The 27961-nt window shown below is 40.1% G+C and overlaps 1 protein-coding gene across 6 annotated transcripts in view; it reads left to right on the top strand.

The window, feature by feature from the left end:
- Positions 1-27961, top strand: part of ASCC1 (activating signal cointegrator 1 complex subunit 1) — a 92181-nt gene that overhangs the window by 36170 nt on the left and 28050 nt on the right. For all 6 annotated transcript variants that reach the window (XM_036337020.1, XM_036337017.1, XM_036337018.1 and 3 more), the window contains exons 7-9: positions 6773-6892; positions 22707-22831; positions 25537-25622. In XM_036337020.1, coding sequence (XP_036192913.1) covers positions 6773-6892; positions 22707-22831; positions 25537-25622 — 331 coding nt within the window. The remainder of the gene's footprint in view (positions 1-6772; positions 6893-22706; positions 22832-25536; positions 25623-27961) is intronic.

Here is a 27961-nt window from a genome sequence, read left to right as displayed (position 1 = left end):
AACCTTATGAAAAATCACTTCACCATGTGTGAGAATGTAGCCATCTGCAATCCAGAGAATTCTCACCAAATCGGCAGAACCTTTATCTTGACTTCCCAGCCTCCATATCTGTGAGAGTAAATGTCTGTTGTTTCAGCCACCAAGTGTCTGGTATTTTGATGACAGACTGAGCAGATTAAGATATTGCAGCAGCTGTGTTTTCCTCACTGAACCAATTTTTTACTTTTTGCCTATTGTTCCTGATTATATGGCACTGAATCTGATTGTCTCAGAATCCTGGAGTTTCCACAAGACACCAAACACTCATTAAATAGACTTTCTTCTTAAATGAAAAAAAATGGGGTCACAGGTTTTTTAATCACTGAGGTTTTATCCTGAGCTATGTGAGGATTTAGCTGAGTTCCTCTTTTTATGTCTCTTGCTGCCTTTTGTGACTAAAGGCCAAATCTAAGCCCTTTAAGCATGTTGGGGTTGATGTGCATAGGTAATGAAGATCAGCCTTAATAGTTCCTAAGAATTTTTGACATGACAGGATGAAAACAGTAATTGTAGTTTTTCAAATTCAGCAACGCTTTTGAAATAGGACAAAGTTACCCTGCCAAAAATCTGCAATGCAGGCAAAAAATTTTGAACATGCTCTTTTCAAGAAGCTGGAAAGATTTGAAATCAGCAAGTAAAACAAGCCTCTCCGACCCTCTTCTCCCCCATGGTTCCCTCTGCCATACACACTTGTTTAGAAAGTATACAATGCAAAATTAATTTATTTCTGAAAAGGAGGACGAGAATCAGAATTGGTTGTTTGGATTGGTTAGAAGTGCTTTGTTCTCATAAAAGGAAGAAATATCTCTTTAAAAAAAAGGTTATATTACAGGCCTAGTAAATAAAATGTATCATCTAACCTTTTTTTTTCTTTATTTTTGCTCTTTGATGTTAGCCTTTATACTTTAGTAAACAATGACATTTCTAAGCTGAACTTTTTATGATGTAGAGATCTCAAATTAAAATATAAAAAATAAAAACATTGAAAATGAATAGATCAGTGTATAATTTGCTGTAGTTTAATTTGATGGCTTTTAAAATTAAAGTATTAAATATATATGGTTATATTGGAATTTAATTAAAACTGTGGTACTATATAGGTATTTTAAAGAAATGGATGGTTGAATATTTGTTTTAAATTTGGTGGTAGTTTGAGTTTAAGGATGCTACCTGATGAGAAACAACTTTGATTTCAATTGTTAGGCTAAAGATTCGTGTAGCTATTTAGAATTATTCACAGTGAATTATTTACAGTGTCCAGGAAACACTGAAGCTCTGAATGTGTCCCTTGTGACTTTTCTTTGTGACATATAGAGCGCAAACAGTGCAATGGCTCTGAGTATATAGTCCAACAAATAGGCAGCATTCTGTAGCTCCAGCGTCACTCTACTTGTTCCTAAGTGTTCCCAGTAGGCCTGAGGTTAAACCAAATAAGTTAAAAAGGGACAAGAATGAGGAGAGAAGAGGAGGAAAAATACCCATGGGCAAATGTTAGTTCCTAATTATTGCCTCAGATGTCACTGAAATGAAAAATGTGCTCACTGGTATTCCAGGTGGAATAGTTTGGTCACCAAGACCAAGAGCATTTATCAGGCAAACCATTGGATTTCTCTTCTGTTCTTTAATCTCCCTCTTGATAAATCCTAGGGATAGGTTGAAAGAGTTTCAGTTTCTACTCATAAGGCAGGCTGTAGATCCTGTTTCACTTTTTTTTTGTTTTTGTTCTTGGGAGGACATATATACAAAAGAAATGTTAAAGTCAGAGAGCTCAGAAACCATAGAGGTGGAACGGGGAGAAAATTCTATCTGAAAACCAAGGTAAGATAATTGTACTTGAGCATTAAAATTTAATGCTGTTTTTGAGCACCAGTATACTTGAACTAAATTCCAGAAAGAAACACAGCAGTTATTATAGTTCTTTTTTTTTTTTTTTTTAATCCTCACACGAGGATATTTTTCCATTGATTTTTATAGAGAGTGGAAGAGAGGAGGAAAGACAGAGAGAAATATTGATGTGAGAGAAACACATCTATCAGTTGCCTCCTGCACATGCCCTGACCAGGGCCCAGGCCTGGGAGAAGCCTGTAACCAACTGCACATGCCCTTGACTGCAATCTAATCCAGGAACCTTCAGTCTGCAGGCCAATGCTCTATCCACTGAGCCAAACCTGCTAGGGCTATAGTTTTTATCTGATAAAAAGGAGCATAGCAACTTTTTAGGAGAGAATTTTTTTCTGGTTCTAAAGTCAAGAGAAAAACTAGTTGCATAAATCTTAACATAAATAACCCAGAATGATGATAAGCATTATTTTTAACAGTTTTCCAGAAGATATAAGAACATTGTTCACATTGCTTTTTCTTGTATTGACCTTTAGAAGTTGAGGATATAATCTTCTTATATAAAAGGCTAATATGAAAAGTGTCCCCTTGGGAGTTCCACCAGGAGTTCAGTTGCTTGCTATGACATGCGCTGACCACCTGGGGGTGGTGTGGAACGAAGGAAGGCCCCATCTGGCAGCCTGCAGCCAGGCAAGGAAGGCCCTGGCCGGCGGCCAGCAGCTGAAAGGAAGGCCCCTAATTGCTGGCCAGGCATAGGGACCCTACCCATGCATGAATTTCATGCACCAGGCCTCTAGTCTATACTAATAATAGAGGAATATGCAAATTGTCCGGGACGCTGTCACAGTAACAGTAACAACTGAACAGCAGGCTGCGTGGTGCGACCATGCCGGCAGGGGCATTAGTGAGGGACGACCAAACGACTGAACAAGCAGGCTGTGTGGGGCGACCAGGTCAGCAGGGGGGCAGTTGGGGGCGACCAGGCCGGCGGGGGCATTTGGGGGTGACCAGTATGGCAGGGGAGCACTTGGGGGTGAACAGGCTGGGGGGGGGGGGCAGTGAGGGGCAACAAGGCTGGCAGGGGGGCAGTGAGGGACAACGAAATGATTGAATAGCAGGCTGTGTGGCGACCAGGCTGGTAGGAGGGGCAGTTGGGGCGAACAGCCGGTAGGGGGGGGCAGTTGGGGGTGACCAAGACAGCAGGGGGGAGTTGGGGGCACCCAGGCTGGCAGGGGGGCAGTGAAGGGCAACCAGTCTAGCAGAAGGGGGAAGTTGGGGGCGGCTAGGCCAGCGGGGGGGGGGCAATTGGGGGTGACCAGGCCAGCAGAAGGGGGCAGTAAGGAGTGACCAGGCCGGCAAGGGAGGGGGCAGTAAGGAGCGACCAGGCCGGCAGGGGTTGGCAGTTAGGGGCGACGAGGCCGGCGGAGGGGAGCAGTAAGCGGTGACCAGGCCAGCAGGGGGGACAGTTAGGGGTGACCAGGCTGGTAGGGGGGCAGTTGGGGGCTACCAGGCCGGCAGGAGGGGCAGTTAGGGGTGATCAGGCCGACAGGCAAAGGTGGTTAGGGGTGATCAGTTTGGTGGGGGGGCAGTTAGGGGTGATCAGGCAAGTGAGCAGTTAGGAGCCAGCAGTCCTGGATTGTGAGTTGGACATCCCCTGAGGGGTCCCAGATTGGAGAGGGTGCAAGCTGGGCTGAGGGGACCCCTCACCTGTGCGTGAATTTCATGCATCAGGCCTCTAGTATTAAATATTAATAACCTAGTGAGGACATTTTAGTGGGAAACTAAACTAAAGATATGGTGCTTTCTGGTGATCTGACTGTGCAGGGTTAAAGCTGAAAAATGTAGAGGAATGTATGGTTAGTATTAAACTGTTTTAAGAAAAAGAAGTTTTGTTGACTGCAGTTTGATAGGATTAAATGGCAGTCTTTCATTTGAATTCTTTGACTATTACTTGGAATGGAGATACACTGGATTATTGATTGAAACTACAAGCCTCAGAGAATAGTTCAGAGATTGGCTTGTGTTTCTGGAATATCCCACGTATTAGAGGTACTTATAGGATACTTATGATCAAGGCTGTCATTTTTCTCTTTCAAATATCTGTCTAGAATAGTTCAATTATTTAGTTTCTTATTGAGATAAATTCTGGTCTTATGTAATAATAAGGCCTTGAAGTTTTAAATGAATCTTTACCATTGGGATTCCTAGACTACAAATAGTGTTTTATGGCTTTAATTAAGTATCAAGAGAACTTTTTTGTTTTGCCTTTTGGAATTGTCTTTTGGTGCATCCTAGCAGCCTTTTGTCTTTGAGTCAGTACCACATTTTATTCAATAATAATATCACATGTGTCCACATTCTTCTCAAAATTGTCTAGAACAGCTTCTCCCTTTATAGTAGAACATCCAGTCAGTGTTTATCAGAGATTTATGGAGTACCTATTTTATGTAAAGCACTGTGCCAGGTGCTGGAGATATAGGAGTGGACAAGATGGATGGAGTCCCTGGCCTCTTGGGCTTGGAGAAGGCTGTGTGTGGTGAGCTGATTTTTAGTTGGGTTTTAGTCTGGCACAGGAAGGCCTTCTCTGGTTGAAGTATAAGTCTACTTAAGGGTCTGGGGAAAAAGCAGGGTGGTGGGCTTCACTTAGCATGAAAGTAATACATGTTAGTTTAATGAGTTAAGACAAATGTAACCACACCCAAATCAAGATGTAGAACATTGCCATCACCTCATGAAGTTCCTTCGTGCTTCATCCTTTTCCAGTAAATTCACTTATTTGAGGAGTAACTACCATTCTGATTTCTATTACCATAGGTTAATCTGCCTTGTCCTTTAATGTCATATATATTGAATCATCCCATCTAATAAAAGGGTAATATGCAAATTAACCATCACTCTGTCACAAAGATGGTGGCTCCCATAGCCACAAGATGGCGGCACCCAGTCCCCTCAGCCCCGCCAGAGTACCCCAGTCCTCGGGGGGCGACCGCTGAGAGCGGGAAGTGTGAGCAGCTTGGTGGAATGCTTGCTTTGTCACCGTGGCGATGAGGCAAGTGTTCCACCCTGGCTGCAGAGGGCCTCTGGGCCGCGGAGAGCCTCTGGGCAGCGGGCGCGGAGTGGCCAGGCCCCGCAGAGAGCAGAGAACCATGGGGAGTGGGCCTAAGCCGTCAGGGCTCCCACATTGGAGAGGGCTCTCCTGAGGGCTCCCAGATTGGAGAGGGTGCAGGTCGGGCTGAGGGACCCACCCCCTGTGCATGAATTTCATGCACCTGGCCGCTAGTTTGGTATATAAACTTTCTGTGTTTGACTTGTTATGCATATTTTTAAAAATGTTAACTTTTTAATAGAGAGTACATTTACATGGTTCAAAAATTTAAAGGTACAGAGGATAAGCATTGAAGAGTTTTCTGCCCACTTCTTCCCATTGCTATCCCATCAAGCACCCTGCTATACTCTCTAAAGGCAACAGATGTTAGCAATGTCTTTGTTTATTTACAGAGATTTTACGTATGTACAAGAAATATATGTGTGTATATATATACTAGCGGCCTGGTGCACAAAATTTGTGCATGGGGGGGTGTCCCTCAGCCCGACCTGCACCCTCTCCAGTCCAGGACCCCTCAGGGGATGTCCGACTCCCAGTTTAGCTGTCTGGTCTAATTAGCATATTATGCTTTTATTAGTATAGAGTTTCTTATTCCCATCTTTTTCATAAATAGTAGTATATACATTGATGTGTACTTTAAAAATATATATATTTTTATTGATTTCAGAGAGGAAGGGAGAGGGGAGAGAGAGAGAGATAGAAGCATCAATGATGAGATAGAATCATTGATTGGCTGCCTCCTGCACACCCCCTACTGGGGATCGAGCCTATAACCCAGGCATGTGCCCTTGACTGGAATCAAACCTGGGACCCTTCAGTCTGCAGGCCGATGCTCTATCCAATGAACCAAACCAGCTAGCGCCTTTTTTAAAACTTAAAATATAATCATTATGTATCAGTACCTGAAAAGCTTCCCTAGCTTTGAATGGCTTATTTATTGCTCATAGCATTTTGATTTATGTAATCAGTCCTATGTTATTGGACATTTAGCCTGTTGCCAGTCTTTTGCTACTCCAAACAATGCATCAGTCAAAACCCTATTGCATCATCTCAGGAGACACATATTGTTTGGCCTTTTCTTTCTGTGTGTATGATAAGCTTGATCAGTCAATTTGAGAGTGATCAGCCTGATCCATTGTTTAGAGGGGTCTCTTTATATTTTTTCCAGCCTTTTGTCTAAGTTTTAGCATCCATTGGTGAGCTTGCATAGATCCATTGTTTTATCTGGAGTTGCAAAATGGTGATACTCTAATTCCGTCATTGCTTCTGCATTTTTCAGTTGGAATTCTGTAAAGAACTGTTCTTTATCAGCTATCATTGCATATGTAGCTGAATTCATAATTATTTCATTAGGGTTAGTTCCTATAAATTGAGTTGACTGGGCAAAGGGTTTCTTTTATTGAAGATTTTTTATAAATATTGTCAAATTGTACTTAAAGATGTGCTGTTAGCTTTTACACTCCATCATTGTTATATGAGTGAAATACTGTGCAACTTATAGAAATAATGATGTAAAACCTCAGAGATGGTCAACACATCAGTTGTCTTTGTCAATCAGAACTATCATTGCTTGCCTTTTTCTTAGAGTGCTTTTTAGTGTGACTTTGGAAATACTAGTGTTTCTAGTCTGTGTGCATTAAACATGTATTAATTTTGAAATTAGAAGGATGGTTAAATAATGTTAGTAAAAAAAACCAACAACTTAATTTTTGTAGTTTGACTATGTATATTAACCATGTTTTAAAATACATAAATAATTATAAAAATCTAATGGTTTTTCCTTTGCAGCGACATTTCTGGGGGCAAACCCCTAGAAGTAGAGATGGAAGGGATAGAATACATGAACGATGATCCTGGCATGGTGGATGTTCTTTATGCCAAAGTTCATATGAAAGATGGCTCCAACAGGTATGTTTCTGGAACACTTCTTTGTTTTAGTCAGGAGCTGCCTAAAAGCATCCCTGGAAGTTCAACTACTTTTGATTCCTTTTCTTTAAGATCTTATTATTGCAAAGAGTGTGTTAATTCTTCTTTTTTTTAACAGAGAGCTGATAAGTTGAAAGAGGAATTTGTTGTAGGAAAAAGTATTTTAGTCTGATAATTATGAAATTACTTGGATGGTAGATATTGACAGTAGCAATCTAGTTTTTATGAAACTCAGTGCTTCCTTCATGCATTCCAGGATAATAGGAGGCAGGAAGGGTGGCATTTTAGGTTGTTAGTTACAGAAGTGAAATAATGCAGATGTAGTGAATACCCAGGCAAAATGGGGATATTCTATAATAATAAAAGCATAATATGCTAATTAGACCATCCTTCCGGACAACTTTCCCAACAAAGCCGGGGCTGTGAGGGAAGCCCAGGTCCTGGGTGCCTGCCAGTGCTGGCAGCCGGGGAAAGGAAGGCCCACTCTTGCACGAATTTCGTGCACTGGGCCTCTAGTAACTATATAAATTTCATAAGATTATTAGGATTGAATTAATCTATATAAAATGCTTTAAGATAGTGGGTGGTTGGCATATATACTCACTCATCAGAACATACCTCAACAAATGTTTAACCTTGCCTGTTGTGGCTCAGTTTGTTGGAGTGTAGTCCGGTACACCGAAAGGTGGTGGGTTCAATCCCTAGTCAAGGCATGATTGGGAAGGCAACTGATAAATATTTCTCTCTCATATCGATGTTTCTCTCTCTTTGTCCTTCTCTCTAAAATAAATAAGCATGTCCTTGTGTGAGGATTAAAAAAAGTTTATGCCCTAACGGGTTTGGCTCAGTGGCTAGAGCATGGCCTGTGGACTGAAGGGTCCCGGATTCAGTTCTGGTCCGTGGCACATGCTCAGGTTGTAGACTTGATCTCCAGTAGGGGATGTGTAGGAGGCAGCCAATCAATGATTCTCTCTCATCATTGATGTTTCTATCTCTCCCTCTCCCTGCCTCTCTGAAATCTATAAAAAAAATATTTTAAAAAAAGTACTATTTTTTATTTCTGTTTATTACCACATCTGTAATCCAAGCTATTTCTGAGGCTATACTAGGCATCCAGAGCCATTGCAGGTCTTTGGTGAGCAGAGGAACCCAACTTGAATTAGTTTTTTTATTTTTTATTTATTTATTTATTTATTTTTTTTTAAAAAAATATATTTTATTGATTTTTTACAGAGAGGAAGGGAGAGAGATAGAGAGTTAGAAACATCGATGAGAGAGAAACATCGATCAGCTGCCTCCTGCACATCTCCCACTGGGGATGTGCCCGCAACCCAGGTACATGCCCTTGACCGGAATCGAACCCGGGACCTCTCAGTCCGCAGGCCGACGCTCTATCCACTGAGCCAAACCAGTTTCGGCGAATTAGTTTTTTTTATGTGTGTGATCTTTTCATTAAGGTAACTTAGAACAGAGCTCACACTAAACAGAAACCATCTAGAGCAGTGATGGCGAACCTTTTGAACTCGGCGTGTCAGCATTTTGAAAAACCCTAACTTAACTCTGGTGCCGTGTCACATATAGAAATTTTTTGATATTTGCATCCATAGTAAAACAAAGATGTATATTTTTGATATTTATTTTATATATTTAAATGCCATTTAACAAAGAAAAATCAACCAAAAAAATGAGTTCGCGTGTCACCTCTGACACACGTGTCATAGGTTCGCCATCACTGGTCTAGAGATGTGGCTTCTTTCATTCTGCATAATGTCTTCAAGATTAGTTCATGTTATAGCAAGTATCAATACTTCATTTCCTTTTTTTAATATATAGTTTTTAAAAAATTTATTTCAGGGAGGAAGGGAGAAGGAGAGACAGATAGTAAACATCAATGATGAGAGAGAATCATTGATCTGTTGCCTCCTGCATGCTCCCCCTGGGAATTGAGCTTGCAATCCAGGCAAGTCCCCACACCGGGAATCAAACCTTGACCTTCTGGTTATTGGTTGATGTTCAACCCCTGAGCTAAGCTGGCCAGGCAATAGTTCATTTCTTTTTATGGCTGAGTAGTATTTCATTGTGTGGAAATACTTTTGTTCATCAGTTGATAGACATTTGGGTTGTTTCTACCTTTTGGTTATTTAAATAGAACTGTTTTCAATTCTTTTGGGCTGACTCACTTTTTAAATGATTACAGTCATGGTTTTAATTCCCTTGATTAACCTTGTAATTTTATAGGGCATCATAGTCACTCAGCCTGACTGCTGTTAATTTGTTTTGTTATCCTCTATTATGGGATTTACTTAATTTTTGTCAGTACTAGTATAAACTTTATTGTTGTAAGACTAATATCTGTGATAGTCTTATAGACATGCAGTTAACAGGAAGCTATATATGAAAAATATACATGGAATTACAGTGTTTCGTGAAATAAACTAGTGAATATTTCCTAATGTAGGCCTTCAAGTCTGTTTTTTATTTTTCCCCTCTTCTTCCCTCCCTCTCCCACCCATTCCCCTTCCCCACCCTCTCCCTTCCCAGCCCCCTCCTTTCCATGCCTCCTCCCCATCTTCCCTCCCTCTCCTCTCCTCTCCCCTGCTCAACCACTCTGCTTCACCCTTTATTTTGGCTCCCACTTTGCAGGCCACCCTACTCTCCTGTACCAAACCCCGGTTCTTATCTCTGTCCCCTAGGCCAGTATAGAAACTGGAACAGAATGTTCCCGTGTCTCTGGGCCTCCTCTCTGCCTAGCTTGGTCAAGGACCTAAGTTGAGACTCCCCCGTAAGGATTCTGGCTTGTCTCTGAAAACAGAGCCCTGGACGGTCCTCACTTGTCCTTTCCCTGAATGCTCCTGAGGTGGAGGCTCAGAGGGGCGGCTTTTCCTGGCTGCTCTTCAGGTCTGTTTAGCATACATGTCATAGACTCTGTAGTTTAACCCTACTCTTGTTGGCCCCCAGAGGGAAAAAGAGTGGCCACTGAAAAAGGATGATAAAATCATTGCCTTGAGTGTTCCCAATGGATATGTTTACCTTTTGCTTTTAATAGTTAGACCCTTAGTTCTATGGAAGGTCTTCAAGTGTAGAGAATCAATAGGTTCTTGAGATTTGTTAACCTAAAAATCAAAGTGAGGTTCAGTAAGCATTTTTTTGAGATCCAAAAGAAGAGCTATTTGGGAAGCACTGATTCAGGCAGAAACCCAAATAGTTCCAGATAAGGAAGGCAAGGGAAAGGATAACAATTACAGCAATTATGTCAGTAGAGGGAAGACATTCTGTAGGTGCAGATAAGCTAACATAGTGATACTAATTCTAAAGAATGTTTAATTTTCAGTCCAGTAGTTATAATATATGCTTTCTTGTTATCTTTGCAAATAGTTGTTGAGGGTGTCATGTTGCTTTAGGCTCACTCCAAAGGTTATTTTGCAGTTTTAACATTCCAGAGGTTTGAGGAGTAAGATGTGCAAGGCAGTTCCTCTGGATGGTGGTAGCTCTGACTCCATTTTAAAGTGGCTCCATTTATATTATACTAGAGGCCGTTAGGGTCAATTTGCATATTACCCTTTTATTATATAGGACTTTTTTTACAGATTGGAAGGAAAATAAGTGCTATAGAAGTTAAATGTCTTTTGAAGATAGTGCTCAGACATAATTTGTACCCACATTAATGGAAGGCTAAGGGCTCAGAAGGTTGAAAACATCCTTTATTTTTTCTACAGATCCAGCCCTTACAAATTTTGCACACTTCCTGTTGTCAAGGCCTTGTAAGTTGAAAGGTCTTGTGAAATGTTTGTTCAGTGAATTGTTATCAATGAACATTTTGGAGTAATTCCCATCTCTCTTTCCCATTTTCTCTTTTCTATTGCTCATCCCTCCTTCATAGAAGTCACGTTTATGTTACTTAAAAAAGATTTATAGCCCTAACGGGTTTGGCTCAGTGGATAGAGCGTCGGCCTACGGACTCAAGGGTCCCAGGTTCGATTCTGGTCAAGGGCATGTACTTTGGTTGCGGGCACATCCCCAGTAGGGGGCATGCAAGAGGCAGCTGATCAGTGTTTCTCTCTCATTGATGTTGCTAACTCTCTATCCCTCTCCCCTCCTCTCTGTAAAAAAATCAATAAAATATATTAAAAAAAAAAAGATTTATAAATTCCCCTCCCCAAATCTATAGTGTCTGAGGGACTTGTACACCTCTTATTTAATTCAGTATTAAAACTATTCAGATGCCTTCTTTGTGCAAAGTATTTTGCAAGGCCATATAAATTGATACAGAATTGAGTAAGACATGACCCTGTTTTTAAGAAATGTTTCAGTCTTTTGCATTTCTTTATGTGAAGAGACACAGCAAAATATAAGAGGCATGAGGGAGAGACCATGTTGTAATAAAAATACAAACACTCAACTTTCTTTGAGTGCTTTCATATATTTTAAGTAAAAGATTCCCTTAAAATGATGTACTGTGAAGTGCCTGATCAGATTTTTTCCTTTGGAAACAGCTGGGACAGTGTAGCTACACTTATTGATGCATCCTTGGGTTTGGTAAAGCATGACTGGGTAAGGCGTTTGTGTTCAACCTTTTACTCATTCGTTAGTAGCCTGCTATTGCTAAGACTTAATTGTTGAACAAAGTGGCTATTCTGTTCTGTTCTGTTACTCTCTCAAGACTCCACTCTTGCCCCGCAGAAGAATGGCTTTCTCACACTTTACTGAGCACATGAAGCTAGTTCATCAAGCTCCTTACTTTTCCCTTCACAACCTACCTATTTTCATCATACCCACCCCGACTCAATTTCACTTTCTTTCTGAAGAATGGCACACATCATTTCTGATGAGGCTAATCCCTTTACTTAGTCTCCTTCCTAACAAGAAGGAATGACCCCATCCCTTCTTATCTCCTCAGGGACCTAGCATCATCCGTTATTTTACCCTAAAGGACATTTCCAGCCCCCTTTTCCCGTAGGTACTTTTCTAATGCCCTGTATGTGAGGTGCAAGACAGAGTAGGGCTCTGTCTTGAGGAGGAGGAAGATGCAAGTAATTAGGGCACACTGGGGTAAAGGCTATAATTGAGGTTCTAGGGGTGCATAGGTAGGCAGCAAAACTCTTGTCCGTGGGCAGATTTTGTAAAGGAAGGCTTCAGAAGAATATTCTTGGCTGAATAAGGAATTTGCAGGCTGAGGAAGTAACATTTAGGAAAGGGGAATAAATAGCAAGTGCAGCTCTAGAAGCGCTGTTAATGCGATGTAAAGGAAGCTGGGTTTTCATTTGATCATTTGTTTATTTAACAAAAAATTATTGAATGCCCGCTTTGTGCCAGGCACTGTGCTAGGCTTTGAATATAGAATGGAATAAAGCCAGACATAGCCATTGTCCCCATGTAATTTACAGATTAGTGGAGAAAGCAGATGATAACAAATAGCAAATATGTAACTGCAAAGTGTGATAAAGACGAAGCAGGGAGAAATGGTGCTCTACTAAAGAGAGAAAATATTATGATGGGGTAGGCAGGGTCAAGAAAAGCCTAAGGAATTGATATTGAATTGGGATCTAAAGGAGTTTACAGGCCAAGGAGGTGGGAAGGCTCTCCTCACCTTTTGTTTCAGGCAAAAGAAAATGCAGAGCAAAACCCCTGAGGTAAGAAAAAGCCTAGCAGATTCCAGGTATGGATCAGGCATAGTGAGATGAGATAGCCGTGTGAAGAGATTAAAGGGGCTTGGGTTCAGGCCGTAGCAATAGATATGAAAAAAAAAGATTAAATACAAGTAGAAGAAATAAAAAGAAATTCATATCAGTATAAATCATAATGGAATTTCAGAACACTAAAGACAAAGGAAAAAGTCCTAAGTCACCTACAAAGGATTGGCAATTATAAGAACAGTGGACTTCTCAGGATCAACAACAGAAGCCAAAACAACAGAATATTTTCTAGCTGAACCGGTTTGGCTCGGTGGATAGAGCACCAGCCTGCGGACTGAAAGGTCCCAGGTTCGATTCCGGTCAAGGGCAGGTACCTTGGTTGCGGGCACATCCCCACTGGGGGGCATGCAGTAGGCAGCTGATCGATGTTTCTCTCTCATGGATGTTTCTAACTCTCTATCCCTCTCCCTTCTTCTCTGTAAAAAATCAATAAAATACATTTTTTAAAAAAAGAATATTTTTAGAGAAAATAATGGTCAACCTGGAATTGAGTATTCAGGAAAAAAAATTTTTTTAAAACAAAGGTGAAATAAAGACTTTTATAGATGAACAAAAACTCAGAGGTATCTGCAGTAAAGGAACGTCTAAAGGATGTATTTCAGGAAAAAGAAAATGAATCAGAAAGTTTGGGGTGCAAGAAGGATAGTATAAGATGCAAAAAGGAATGTTGAGTACATACAATGGGAAACATTGTTTATATAATTGGAGAGTTTTAAAAAAATGATAGAATTAACATTGTTCACCTAACATAAATGTCAGCTAATAGCATGCAAGTCAGGACTAAGGGGAATTCTGGAGCTGAAGTATTTTAGAAATTTTTTATTATTAGGGAAAGGTTTGTTAAGGTATTATTTTAACTTTGTTAAGCTAAATGTGCATAATGAAATTTCAAAAGTAAGTCTGAAAATAGTGGGAGTAAATGCCAAAGAAACAGAAAAAGGAACAAATGCAAATTCAACCCAAATAAGGGTAAGTAGTATAGAAAAGAAATGGAATGAGTGGAAATTAAAAAGTAAGGTTGTAGGAAGAAGTCCACACATATAATACTTATATGTTAATGAAATGAACTCACCATTTAAGAAAGGTGGTATAAGATTAGATATAAATAAAATCCAGTTAAATGCTCTTTACTAGAGATACATCCACAGCATAAAGTTGTGAATTTCTAAACAGGCCTCCCCAAAATGTGCTGCTTTTCGAGCTGAAGTCAATTGAGACCCTGCAGGCTCATGAGAAACTGTTACCTCGTTCTAAAAGAATTTAGGTTAGGGGCCTTGCCCATAGTAAGAGTTATCATCAGAAGTAACTTCTTATGATCTGTCTATATGACAGGGAAAGCTTCTAATTACCAAACATCTGCTCTTATTGTCCTGCAAACGACCTTCCTCTCCTCTGAAGTCCCAAGATGCCTTACCTCATGTTTAGTTCAGAATGTCATATAATACCTTATTTTCCCTTTCTGTCTTTGAACCTCTCAAAGGGAGGACACTCATGTATGTGGGGGGTTTCTGACACTCATGTATGTGGGGTTCCCATACATACTTATGTAATTAAATTTGATTATTTTCTCTTATTAATAAGTGTCATGTAGATTTAGTTGTAAGACCAGCAGAAAAGAACCTTGAAGGTTAGAGGAAAGTTTTTTTCCCCTCCCTAACAGTTGAAATAATAGAAAGGAAAAAGATACACTAGGCAGATACCAAAAGAAAGTAACAGAATGAAAAGCAGGATAGGCTTAAAGAAAAATATATTATTAGCAATAGAGAGGACTGTTACATAATGATAAAAGGTTCAATTTACCAGGAAGATGTAATAATTCTAAACTTGTATGAGCAAACAGAACAGCCTCAAAATAGATTAAGCCAACTTTGTATAATTAATATCTTATTGGGAAGAAACTGAGAAACCCAGCATTATAGGAGAGATTGCAACTACTGGAAGGTCAAGCAGCTATAAAATCAGTGAAGATACAGAAGATTTTAACAGTTAAAAAGTTTAATCTAATAGTCATCTCTGGAATTATATACTCAGCATTAAAGAAGGCTCATGAAACAGTTGAAGCAAATTGATTACATAATAGATCATAAAGTAAGGCAATAAATTTCAATGAGTTGGTATCTTACAAATCACATTTTCTTACCAGAAATAAAACAAAGTTATCTATAATTATCAAGTTATTAGTAAAATGTAGCAGTGATTGGCTATAAAATTAGTATAATAAAATCAATTGCTTTTCTATACACCAGTAACAAACACAAAGTACCATTTTAAAAAGACACCATCCATTTACAGTAGCAACAAAGACCATAAGGCACTTAGGAGTAATTACAACAAAGTTTGTTCAAGACCTTTTTGCAGAAAATTATAAATAAATTGAGAGACACCCATGTTCATTGATAGACTTAGTTTCATAAAGATGTCAATTTTCCCCAAATGGTTCTATATACTTTTAATGCAATTTATATACTATGTATGTAATTGAAAAGAAGACCCAGGAATAGGATGGGGAAATATTTAAAAACTATTGCAGTAATTCAGGTGAGACCTGAAATAGAATAGTAACAATTAGGATTTATAGATCAATGTAAAAATAGTAAAATCTGCTTAATTTGGCAATTTTCTGAAAGTGGAGTGTAGGAGTCAAATGAGTATGATGCATTATGACTAGGCTGGTATATCTAAAAAATGCAAGATAAATTAAGACCAGGACATATAATAACATTCTACTTACCAGTAATGATAAAACTTAAAAATAATATCTAAATACATGCCTAGAAAGCTTTTGATGAAATTCAACTTATTTTTTTTCATTAAAATCTTTCAGAAAATAGAAATAGAAATAGAAAGATATTACCTAATATGATATATATCTATTTTAAAGCAAAAATCAACAATCACCTTGAATGGTAATTTTTACTAAGTTTATTTCCATTATAATCAGAAATAAAACATGGTTGCCTATAATAACCATAATCTTAAATACATTGTTCTGAAACTTGAGGCTAATTATACTTAAGCTATAAAACAAAGACAATTAACAAGACAAAAATTGTCATTTGCAGATCATATAACAGTCTACTAAGAGAAGCTCTAAAATTTACAAGCGATCAGTAAAAGGACTAACAAGTAATTAGACAAAAGATAAATATCCCCAAATAAACAGTTTAGTACTAACAAAGTACTAGGTACTGTAATTTTAGACAGAATGAGGGATATAAATGGGTAAAATGACCTTTACCTTAAGAACCTTAAATCTATTTAAGAACTAAGCTATTAAAAGAAAACACAAATTTTAAAAGTAAAAGAGAAATAAATAGGTGTTTGATAAGTGACACGAGAAGGTCTCTGCTGGTAAGAGTATAAGTTAGTACAAACTTTCCAGGAAGCAAGTTGGCACTTTATTTCAAGAGTTTTACTTAATACTTCTTGGACTTGCTAATTCACCTTATAGAATTTTTTTCCAATGGAATTAATCAGATACGTGGACAGATATCTATATGTGGAGATATTGCTTTAGCTGGTTTGGCTTAGTGGAAGAGCATTGGCCTGTGGACTGAAGGGTCCCGGGTTTGATTCCAGTCAAGGTCACATGCCCAGGTTGCAGGCTCGATCCCCAGTAGGGGGCGTGCAGGAGACAACCGATCAATGATTCTCTCTCATCATTGATGTTTCTATCTCTCTCTCCCTCTCATTTCCTCTCCAAAATCAATTAAAAAATATTAAAAATATATATATTTGGAGATATTTATTACAGTTTTGTGTATAACAGTAAATACCAGAAACAATCTAAATATTCATCAAAATCATATTGGGGGAGGAAATGGAAAATGTTCATTATTAAGTATTTATGTGATGAAAACAGATTACAAAACAATTTGTAAATATACATTAATTTTTCCCCCCTTAAAAAGTGGGGAGAGAAATAAATCAGTTAATCTGAATATATAAAAATTTTATCAGTGGTTATTTCTGGATATTAATTTTTTCTTTTCACCTTCTGATATATAAAAAATATTTTTGTTGCTCTGGCCAGTGTGGCTCAGTTGGTTAGAGTGTCATCCAGTGCACTGAAGGGTCGTGGGTTCGATTTCAGTCAGGACACATACCCAGGTTATTGGTTCCATCCCGAATTGGGGCATGCACAGGAGGCAACAGATCAATGTTTCTCTCTCACATCGATGTTTCTCTCTCTCCCTTTCCCTTCCTCTCTGTCTAGAATCTATGGATTCTAGATTTAAAAAATAAAAGTAGCCCAGTCTGGTGTTTTTCAGTGGTTAGAGCATCGACCCATGCATGGAAGGATCCCAGGTTTGATTCCCTGTCAAGAGCACATACCTGGGTTGTGGGTTTGATCCCCTGCCCCAGTCGTGGTACATGCAGGAGGCAACCAATTGATGTGTGTCTCTCACATCAATGTCTCTCTCTCTCTCAACCCACCCACCCCCACCCCTCTTCCCTTTCACGCCCTCTAAAAATCAATGGAAAAAATGTCCTTGGGTGAGGAATTTTTTTTTTTTAATATATTTTATTGATTTTTTACAGAGAGGAAGGGAGAGAGATAGAGAGTTAGAAACATCGATGAGAGAGAATCATCGATCAGCTGCCTCCTGCACATCTCCCACTGGGAATATGCCCGCAACCCAGGTACACGCCCCTGACCGGAATCGAACCCGGGACCCTTCAGTCCGCAGGCCGACGCTCTATCCACTGAGCCAAACCGGCTTCGGCGGGTGAGGAATTTTTAAAAAAGTAAACAATTTGCATTAAAAGTAAATTTAACATAAAAAATGTTGTTGCCCTGACTGGTTTGGCTCAGTGGATAGAGCGTCGGCCTTCGGACTAAAGGGTCCCAGGTTCGATTGCAGTCAAGGGTATGTACCTTGGTTGCGGGCACATTCCCAGTGGGGAGTGTGCAGGAGGCAGCTGATCGATGTTTCTCTCTCATCATTGTTTCTAACTCTCTATCCCTCTCCCTTCTTCTCTGTAAAAAATCAATAAAATATATTTTAAAAAAATGTTGTTATAACAGGCGTGTTATACTTGTTTAGGTATGCTCGGTATACTTGGTCAGGTCAAGATCAGTAGTAATTAGTATGTGTTTGTAAGTGGTAGAATTATGGTTTGACCTAGCTCTGTTTCACTGTAAAGCCTGTACTTATAATGGGGCAGACAAAGGCGATTAAAAATAATTGGAGACAGACTGCTTTTTGTTGAAAAGAAGTTTGGTGAAAAGAAGATGAGAGAGGTGTATGTATGTAATTAGAGTTAATCCCACAGCTGTGCATCCCAGCATCACTGTACTGCCTTCCAGTTTGTACTATCTTCCTTTCCCAGCCAGACTTCTTTTAGCATTGTTTTCTCTTCTAAAAATAAAGCCTTGCAACACTGGCTGGGTAGCTCAGTTGGTTAGAGCATTGTCCTCATATACCAAGGTTGTGGGTTTGATCCCCGGTCAGGGTATAAAAAGAATCAACCAATGAATGCATAAATAAGTGGAACAACAAATCCATGTTTCTCTCTCTCAAAAAAAAAAAAAAAAAAAAATCAATGAAAAAAAAAAGCGTTACAGGTGGGTAAAGTGAAAATTAAATGGCTCTCTTTCCCCTACCCTGACTCTCTCAAATTTCTTCCCCAATAGGTTATAAGCAGAGCTGATACTGCTGAGAGTCCTTGTCTGTGCATATTATTTTACACAAATGGGATCACATTATGCTTATTGTTCTACAGTTCATTTGTATGAAATATTACCTAGACATTACTTTTATGTCAGTGTGTATAGATCCTATGAAATACTGCTACATTAGTCCTCCTAAGCTATAGCCTATATACCATAGGATTTACTTGCTTAAAAATCTCCCATCATTTCACATCTTTTGAAATCATTCATATTCCCCAGTCTAGTATTCAAGACCTTCTGGTATGAAACCACCTTAATAGTTCATCTTGATACTCTACTATCTTACACTTGCTCCAGGCCCCAGCCAGCTGCACTGCTTATTGATGATCGTATGTGTCTTTGTTAGTATTTTTCTTGTGTCTAAAATTTCTCTCATGTTACTCATCTTTTTGTGTCCAAATGCTATTTTCCTTCTTGCTGTCTTTCCTGCTTCTTTTTCCCAAATAGATTTTTGGGGGCAGAGAATATGTCTTTTCAGCATTGTATATTCAGTGCCTTTTATAATTCATGCTCTGAAGAAGCACTAGTATAATCTAGTAGGAGAACCAGACAGACAAACTTGAAAATTAAGGGACCATTTCTGAGAATCCTAAGTAGAGCACACCTTATAAGCAGGGGCAGCATTTCAGAGGAGGATAGAGTCACTGCTCATGGGTACCTGGGCATAGGGATGTTAGGGTGGTTATGAAGGCTTCATGGGAAAGTAGGATTTGAATTGGGACCTGGAAGGAGGGTATGGTTGCATAGGTGGAGGGAGGGAAGGGTGGCTGTTGTGGCCCAGGGAACAGAAGGCCCAGAGGTGGCAGCTGTCAAGTTGCTGAGTGGAGAAAGCCAGATGAGGAAATACGCGTATTGAAGAGTGCTGGGTCCTGAGGCTGCACCAGGAGATGCGGGGCAGGCAGCAGGAGTCGCTGGAACCTCCAGCACAGGGAGCGCCCTGAGGAACTGGGGTACTGTGAGGTTATCCCATGCCAAGCTGTGCTGGAGTCTGAGGCAAAGGAACTCAGTAATACTGACCCCATCTTCATTCACAGTTTTGATATTCCGTTCATTGTAGATTTTTTTGCATTAATTTTGATTGTTAAATATATTGCATTAAAACATGATTAATCCTGGTTACTGCATTTTTAGACACCCTCTTAAATTTTGTGCCTCACTCCCAGTCCTGTCTATTTCTGAGGTTTGGTGGAGGGGACATGGGTATTTTATTATCAATCATGGCTTACTCATGTTATAAATATTCTTTGGTTAGCAGACAGTAGTTCATAAAAACAATTAAGATAAAGAAATTAGAATTTTAAGATTAATTTGGAACTTTGGGACCTGAAAATCAAAAGGGGAAAAGAATCGTTTGGGCTCCTAAGGCAATGCCTAGGGGAGAATGACTCCTTCTCGCTGCAGCGTATGCAGGGCAAGCGGAAGACAGTGGTTTTGCTCACATCTAAGTGAGTGAACGATGGCTGGGTGGGGGACCAGAGGCTGTTGTCCACTTGGAGATAGGCCTTCAGCAATTCAGCTGCTGCCGCCAGAACAACTGCTGGAGGCAAGCTTCCACAAATGGGCCACACAGAGTGAATCTGACCCACATCTCACATAAAACAAACCCATCCAGCCATGCTTAAGGAGAAGCAGCTCACTGCTTACCACAGGGCCATGGCCCAGGAAGCAGTGGAAGATTCATGAACTCTATACATGTCTCAAGGCTACTTGAGTCCAATAAAAGAGGTGATGTTTGATACTAGTACATCAAAAAATATAAAATCTAAAAAATATGAAATCTATTGTTCACTAGCACATTAGTGGCTAATAAAGGATTATTTTGAGCCAGGAAAGTCAATGAGTATGCAGCACAAATCTCAAATAAGGCCAGGGAAAGGTTGAAAGGTGCAGGCACCTCCCCTCGCTCTGTCCCCAGGTGCACTGCTCAATCTTTTTTTTTTTTTAATATATTTTTATTGATTTCAGAGAGGAAGGAAGAGGGAGAGAGAGAGAGAAACATCAATGATTAGAGAGAACCACTGACCCGCTGCCTCCTGCTTGCCCTCCACTGGGGACCGAGCCTGCAACCTGGGTATGTGCCTTGACCGGAATCGAACCTGGGACCCTTCAGTCTGTGGCCAGTACTTTGTCCACTGAGCCAAACCGGCTAGGGCTTGCTCTGTCTTTTGATGTGACCTCCCAGTCAGGGCCAGCGTTCAGTGAGAGCTTATTTGGGCTCCGGGTGGCTGTTTTGGCATGACATGTAAAAGCCACAGGCTACATTTTATCATCAGGTGAGTGGGTGGTCACAGATGATGGCTGATTCTGAGGCCTAGGACCAAGATCCTCTCCACCACATACTTGCTGGGATAATGACCCCTCTTGTTGGAACTACTGGCAAAGTTGTTCAGAGTTGAAGGAGAGATAAAGAGTTTTCCAGACAAAAAAGCTGAAGAAATTCATCATCACTAGACTGGCCTTGCAAGAAGTGTTAAAGGGCATTCTTCAAGCTGTTGAGCAAAATACCTGAGGAGAATGAAGACTTCTTATGCAGAAATTGCTTCTGGTGGAGGTACTAGAATGAGTGGCCATCATTAAGGTAGAGCTCATCCACTGCAGAACCACCTGACGTGAGTCCATAAGGGGAATCAGTCATGCAATTGCAGCTGTGGATATTCTTTTATGTAGTTACTAGAGGCCCGATACACAAATTTGTGCACAGGTGGGGTGCCTCGGGGTGGCCTGTGGAGATGGGGCCCCAGCTTGCACCCCCAGCCTCACAGCCCTGCCTGGCATCCCACCTTGATCTGGCGCCGCCCGCTTACCTGCTTCACCATCCTGCCACGGTACTGCTCTTGTTGGGGCCCATTGGGGCCAGCAACACCTCCACTGCCAGCGCTGCGTCGCCAACACCCACCATGTTCCGCGCCACCCCCTGGTGGTCAACGCACATCAGAGCGAGCGGTCGAACTCCCAGTTGAACTGTTCAAACTCCGGTTGAATGATCACCTGAGGGGACAATTTGCATATTAGGCTTCTATTATATAGGACTAGGGGCCACCGGTGGGGTTCCTTGGTCTGGCCTGCAGGATCAGGCCAAAACCAGCTCTCCAACATCCCCCGAGGGGTCTCGGATTGCAAGAGGGTGCCAGCCAGGCTGAGGGACCCCACCAGTACATGATTGGGGCCGGGGTGGGGGGGAAGGGGAGCGGCACAGATGCGGGAGGTTGGCCAGCAGAGGAGGGACTGTAGGAGGGTTCCAAGGTGTGTCCGGCCGTCTCACTCAGTCCCGATCAACTAGACCCCAGCAGCAAGCTAACCTACCAGTCGGAGCGTCTGCCCCCTGGTGGTCAGTGTACGTCATAGCGAGCGGTTGAGCTGCCTTAGTATATCATTAGCATATTACACTTTGATTGGTTGAACAGCCGACTGGACAACCAGACACTTAGTGTGCCGTGCCAGCACAGCCATGGGTAAACCTGAGGGGGTGGTGAAGGATTAGAAAAGACAGACAAGAGAATAAAGCTGGGTCTAGGTGCGACGCTGCCCTCTGATTAGAGAGACAGTGCCACGACCTGCAAGCCGAGTCTTTACTTTATAGCCAGATTCCACGAGGCAAAGTAAGGGTTTGGTCAAGATGTTTACAATGTTCTTGCAGATTTCAAATCTTACTCAATTACATGCACCTGAACCCTATCAAGCCCACATCACTCAACCTCCTGGGACCACAGGTTTGGACCATAAGGTCAAGCTTACAACTGTAGCCTTTGGTTATGATTGTGCTGGGACTTGCACATGGCTTTGCCATGAGAGGATCGTGCCCTCTTATTAGTCCGAGGCTTGAACCTGTCCAAACGCTGTAGCCGCTCTCCACACTTAGCATATTAGGCTTTTATTATATAGGGTCTTTATTGGTTCTGTACTTCCACCTCATTGAAACAATGGTAAGTATCCAGTGCTACTGGGATAATCACATGCGTACTCCTTCCCAGTGAGCAAATACCTTAGAGTTGTACCAGACCTCACTTGATCCTGGCAGAAACACATCAGCCACACTAGTTTTTGGTTCTGTGAATAGATGAATCAATAAAGCCCTTTCTTTTAGGTAATTCTGTTGGGCCTGGCTTCTTGAGGTCTATTCTCAAAATAATAAACTTCCATGTTTCTTCAAGACCATGTTTAAACCTCCTGTGAAAACCTCGTCCTCTCCATGTACAGTTGATCTCTCCCTGAATACTCACCATCATGTTTTGTAGTTATTTGTTTCTGCCTTCTTCATAAGGCTATGAGCTTCATGATGGTAGGGACTGTGGCCTTTTATTCCTCTTCTTATGCAGGGCCTTGTACAGTGATAGGACCAGAGCAGGTGCTTCCTAAATGTTGAATTAGTAATCAGGGGTTCACGGGTTTACTAAGATTTTTGTACTTCTCTTTTCCATTTCATCAGGCTGCAGGAATTAGTTGATCGAGTCCTAGAACGTTTTCAGGCATCTGGACTAATAATGAAAGAGTGGACTAGTGTGAAACTCCATGCTACCGTCATGAATACTCTGTTAAGGAAAGATCCCAATGGTAAGTACACAGAACTGTAGCACAGTTTGTCATTAGTAAGGCCAAATGATAAAATCTCTAGAGTTTAAGTAGAATGGGCCTATCAAATAATTTCTGATATATCTTCTTTTTTTGATCTGTTAGCTTGTTTAAATGAGCACAGTGGAAGTGTGCAGGGACGCGTCTAGCATGAGATTGTGGCATCCCTACTCTTTTATTTCTGTCATACACAGGGTTGTCAGGTTTAGCAAATAGAAATACAGGATGCCCAGGTAAATTTTAGGTAAACAGTGACTAATTACTTTAGTATAAGTATGTCCCATGCAATACTTGTCGGCTTATTTTGAAAGACGAAAGGAACATTAGCTGGTAAAAGTAAATGTTAGACCAGTGGTTCTCAACTAGCGGCAATTTTATCCCCTAGAGCAGTGGTCACCAACCGGTGGTCTGCGGACCAGTGGTGGTCCATGAGGTCTGAAAGGTTGGTGACTGTTGGTTTAAGGAAACCTTTCGAGCAGTGGTCACCAACTGGTGGTCCATGAGGTCCGAAAGGTTGGTGACCGCTGCCCTAGAGGATGTATGGGGTTGTCTGGAGACATTGTTGTTGTCACAGTTAGGGGGCTAGGGGTGGGTTTCTGCTGACATCTAGTGGGTAGAAGTCAGGGATCCTGTGTAACCCTCTGCAACACACAGTATAGACCCCACAACAAAGAATTATTCAGTCCAAAATGTCAACAGCACCAAGGTTGAGGAACCTTTTGTTAGTAATAATTTTTTCCCCCTCATAGAATCTGAGGCTTCTTATAAAAATGCCTTGTTTTAACCCTACATTTCAAAAAGGATCTTCTTTTCTTTCCACTTCCCCTCCCCAACTGAAAGCTTCTTTAACACATTCAGCATCTGTCTGATCAGCCACAAATTCAAGTTCTATGCAGATTCTTTTTCAAAGACCTGTTGTGTAAAAGATATCAGCACAGAATCCCATGTTTAGTGTTGTTTTTTAACTCAATAATTCTTTTATTTTGATTTTAATTTAACCACTTGTGGACTACTTCAGAAGTGTTAAGAAATGACTTGCAGATATACTTAAAAATACTGAATTGACAGCTAATTTGAATGATATGTTTCTAGGCAGTTCTCATTTTGTCACTTACTCCATTTAAACTCAAGGTCCTTATTTATACCTCATCTCTTTCCTGAGCTGTAGAAAACCAGGTAATCTCCACTTCCACTTCTCTGTGAGCTTGGGTTTGGAGAAATGAAACTCAGAAAGTAGAAAGTAAGATACTAAACAGGATTCAATCAAGATAAAGGGTCCCCAAAGTAGAGGGATGGAACCAACTTTTTAGGTTATAAAATGCTCCCAAGAACCTATTTCTAATCAGAATTGGCATCTGATTTCTCTACATCTTTATTATGTCTTTTTTATTATTGCCATTCTGTGGGTGTGAAGTGGTATCTCATTGTGGTTTCTATTATCATTTCCCTAAAGGCTAATGCTACTTACAGATTTTGAAACTATCATTAAACATTTCAGTCTTCAGATATGATTACTGTTTTTTGTAGATAATTATTTAATATGATTTACTTTAAAATTCCACATCTTCTCTTAACAGGGGACTTATTTTTAAGTTGCAAAATATCAATGGACTTGGGAGCTTTGATTAAGAGAATATTTCTAATTAGAGAAATGGTTCCATAGTTACCCATGTATAATTCCAATGGGCTAGCTAAAATATATTATGTTCATGGAGTTAGCACTTAAATCTTAGTCCTTAAATCTGGTTTTTATTTTATTTTATTAAGGGCTAAGATTTAAAGAATATATATTTTATCAACATATAAAAATATATATTTTATCAATACTGACTTGGTAGTCCCCATACCTATATACAGTAAAAGACCATACTCACAAATGGAAATGCAGATATTTTTTAGGACAGGAAAGGGTTGATATTTTTGGAAAATATCTTCAGAGTTAAATAATTCTTGAGGATGCTTTGATTTTTCTATACCCTGTATTCTTCTTTGTGTTGAGTTTTTACTTGAAAGGGACGTAGAATTAGGTTTTATGTTTTCTTTCCTGTTATCCCTTTCTTTTGATATTCCTTTTCATGCCATACTTTAAGGACATCTTTTGGGATAAGCAAGCTAAATTAAATCAAGGAGTTAGAGTGCAGCTTTGATGAGGCTAAGGTCATAGATTTGCTACATTTCTGTGTAGAATGTCTATTAGGATACCTTTGATTGCAACTAAAGGGGTCTTCCTCATTTAGGGGGGGTTCCAAAATCAACCCAAAGCATGGTTGTCAGCATTTTTGACTAGTTAATGTGTGAACTTTTGTGTATTTTTATATATTAAAAATACATGCAGCTTTTATAAAATCCTGGGTTTTTAGACTGTGAGGAGCCTTTGAAGATCACCCAGTCTTAACCAGTAACTTTGACTAAGTAACTTTGACTAAGAATATGGCTAGTTACATAGGTAACGTACAGTGACTGCTTGAACAATGTTGAATGAATAAATGTATACTGAATGTGTTGATAACAGAGCTAAGACTAGAGACTGGGTCTCTTGACTAATACTGTGATGTTTTCCCTCCATATTATGCCACTTTCCAGATAGTACATGGATATTTTGCTAGTTGTACTTATAGAAACCCAAGAGAAAACAAACATAAATAGCCCAGGCTTCTCTTCTGACATTTTCTTTGTTATATTTACAGCTGAAGGCAGGTACAATATCCACACAGCAGATGGCAAATATATCTTCAAAGAAAGAGAATCATTTGATGGCAGAAACATCTTAAAGGTCAGTAAGAAAGAGAGTGAATTAGAAATCCATTGACCTGTGTCCTAAATAAGCAAGGAAAACAAGTCGTTCTCTTTTTCACAGTAAAGTATATATTTCTTATTCTTCCCATGAGGCTCATTGACTGAAAGGGTTACTTAAAAACACTTTTTTTAATGTCCTAAAAGAAAAGAGAAATTTTTTGACTCTGTTAAGGCTGTGGTATCTCTAGAGTATTTGAAATTGATGATTTAAGCAACAAGAATCCAACTACTTGGATCCATAGGAATAAGTTGGTTTTTAACCTGGTGAGTTTTACACTGTTATTTTTATCTTTGGAGGTCTGAGTTTGCATTTTTTAAGTGAAAATAGAATTGTTTGTCTTGTTCTAGAAGTTTTCTTTTCTCCCACGAAGTGACTCTCCAAAGTTGTTTCATAATCTATTTTTACTCAGGAACAGCTCATGCCCTAAAAAGTAGGTAGTTTAGTTCTGACTGTTGAGGCTTTGCTTTCTCCATGTTAAATTAATCCATGAAATTTAAATAAAAGGAGCTTTTCAGGATTGCATTTATCTTTCTTCCACAGACCACATTCTGTAATGTCCACAGTTTATGCCTTCTCTATCAGGTTAACATGCCATTTCGTTTCCGGGCAAAGAGAAACATAAGTTGATGCCAGTGGAGAGGTTTTTGATTCTGCATTTCGCTTGTTCTATAATGGTTTAGGTCATACATTTGCAGGGCCATGGATGTTTTCTTTGGAGCTGGGAGAGAGAAAATGCATATAATCAGCTTTAGCTTTGGAAATACTTTTCGTTTTTCTTCCATACCCTGTCCTTGTCCTTCATGCCCTTATCTCATTTTGTCCCTTGACAGTTTTCTTGTCAGTTGCCTCTACGTACTGACATCACTCTTCAGCAGCTGCAGAGCCCAACAGGGCAATGACAGCATTCACTTAGGCCAGTGGTTCTCAACCTTGACTCCCATTAGAATCACCTGGGAATCTTTTTAAAATTCTGATTTCTGGGCCTCATCCTCCGGAAATTCTGTTTCTTTGTTACTAATGTTGTGGCCCCACCCCATAACAAAGAAGCAGAATTTCCGGAGGATGAGGCCCAGAAATCAGGATTTTAAGAAGATTCCCAGGTGATTCTAATGTGCAGCCAAGCTTGAGAACCACTGACTTAGGCCAACATTCCAGCTCCCACATTGCTGAGTTACATTGATTCCTTCTTTTCCTTATACTGTATCTTTCCTCTTTTTAAATATTTTTCTTGTTTTCAAAGTATTTATGGTAGTTTTGGGTTTGAGTGACAGGCTGCTAATGAATTTAGTTGCAATTAACTACTGATTTTCTCAGGCCACAGCTTCAGTGTGATATGAATCTTTCTCTTCCTCTATCTCATTTCCTTGGAGACTTTCCAGTAGTATAGTTAATTATTTTGCTTTCCTGTTGTTAATTTGATTAAGAAAGAAAATAGACTGAGTGGGAAAAGAAATCTGTAGGAATGATTCAAATCAACTTGGTTCTTTTGGAATTAGAATAAAAACACAGATGATGTGTTGATGTGAAGTGCTTTGATGTCTGTAAGAGGGAGGTGCCAGCAGAGAGCCTGTGTGTGTGTGTGTGTGGGGGGGGGTGGTGGTTGTATGAACATTATGGATTTCTCACTTGATATTTAATTTTTGTCACTTTGTTAAGTCAGTTTTCCATTTAAAGATGCTTTGTTTTAAAATCTCCCTAACCAGCTCGGTGATGACATGAGTGTAGCTCCCTCTAGTGTTGGCAAGGCCTTGCTATATCTTGTATCTCCATAGCAGTAGTACCTGTATTGGTTCATGCTGAATCAGAGTTTTAGAACTGGGTAATTGGAGATCATTTCTTTAATCCCGTTCCACACTAATGACACAAGATCCAACCAGGTTAAAGTGATTTGCCAAAGATTATTGCTAGTTAGTAATATAGTTTGAATCAGAACAAAAATTCAAAACTCACAAATTAAAATTGTTTCTGCTGCCTCCCATAAAGATACTCAGTGTTTATTTTTATTTAATATATTTTTTATTGATTTCAGAGAGGAAGGGAGAGGGAGAGAGAGATAGAAACATCAATGATGAGAGAGATTCATCGATTGGCTGCCTCCTGCTCGCCCCCGACTGGGGATGGAACCTACAACCCAGGCATGTGCCCCTGACCGGAATCGAACCTGGGGCCCTTCAGTCCACAGGCCAATGCTCTATCCACTGAGCCAAACCAGCTAGGGCAGGGGTCCTCAAACTACGGCCCGCGGGCCACATGCAAATACAAATATTGTATTTGTTCCCGTTTTGTTTTTTTACTTCAAAATAAGATATGTGCAG

This window comes from Myotis myotis, unplaced genomic scaffold (genome assembly GCF_014108235.1).
Source record: "Myotis myotis isolate mMyoMyo1 unplaced genomic scaffold, mMyoMyo1.p scaffold_m19_p_15, whole genome shotgun sequence".
Taxonomy (NCBI): Eukaryota; Metazoa; Chordata; class Mammalia; order Chiroptera; family Vespertilionidae; genus Myotis; species Myotis myotis.
This window is presented reverse-complemented; position numbering and strand designations above follow the sequence as displayed.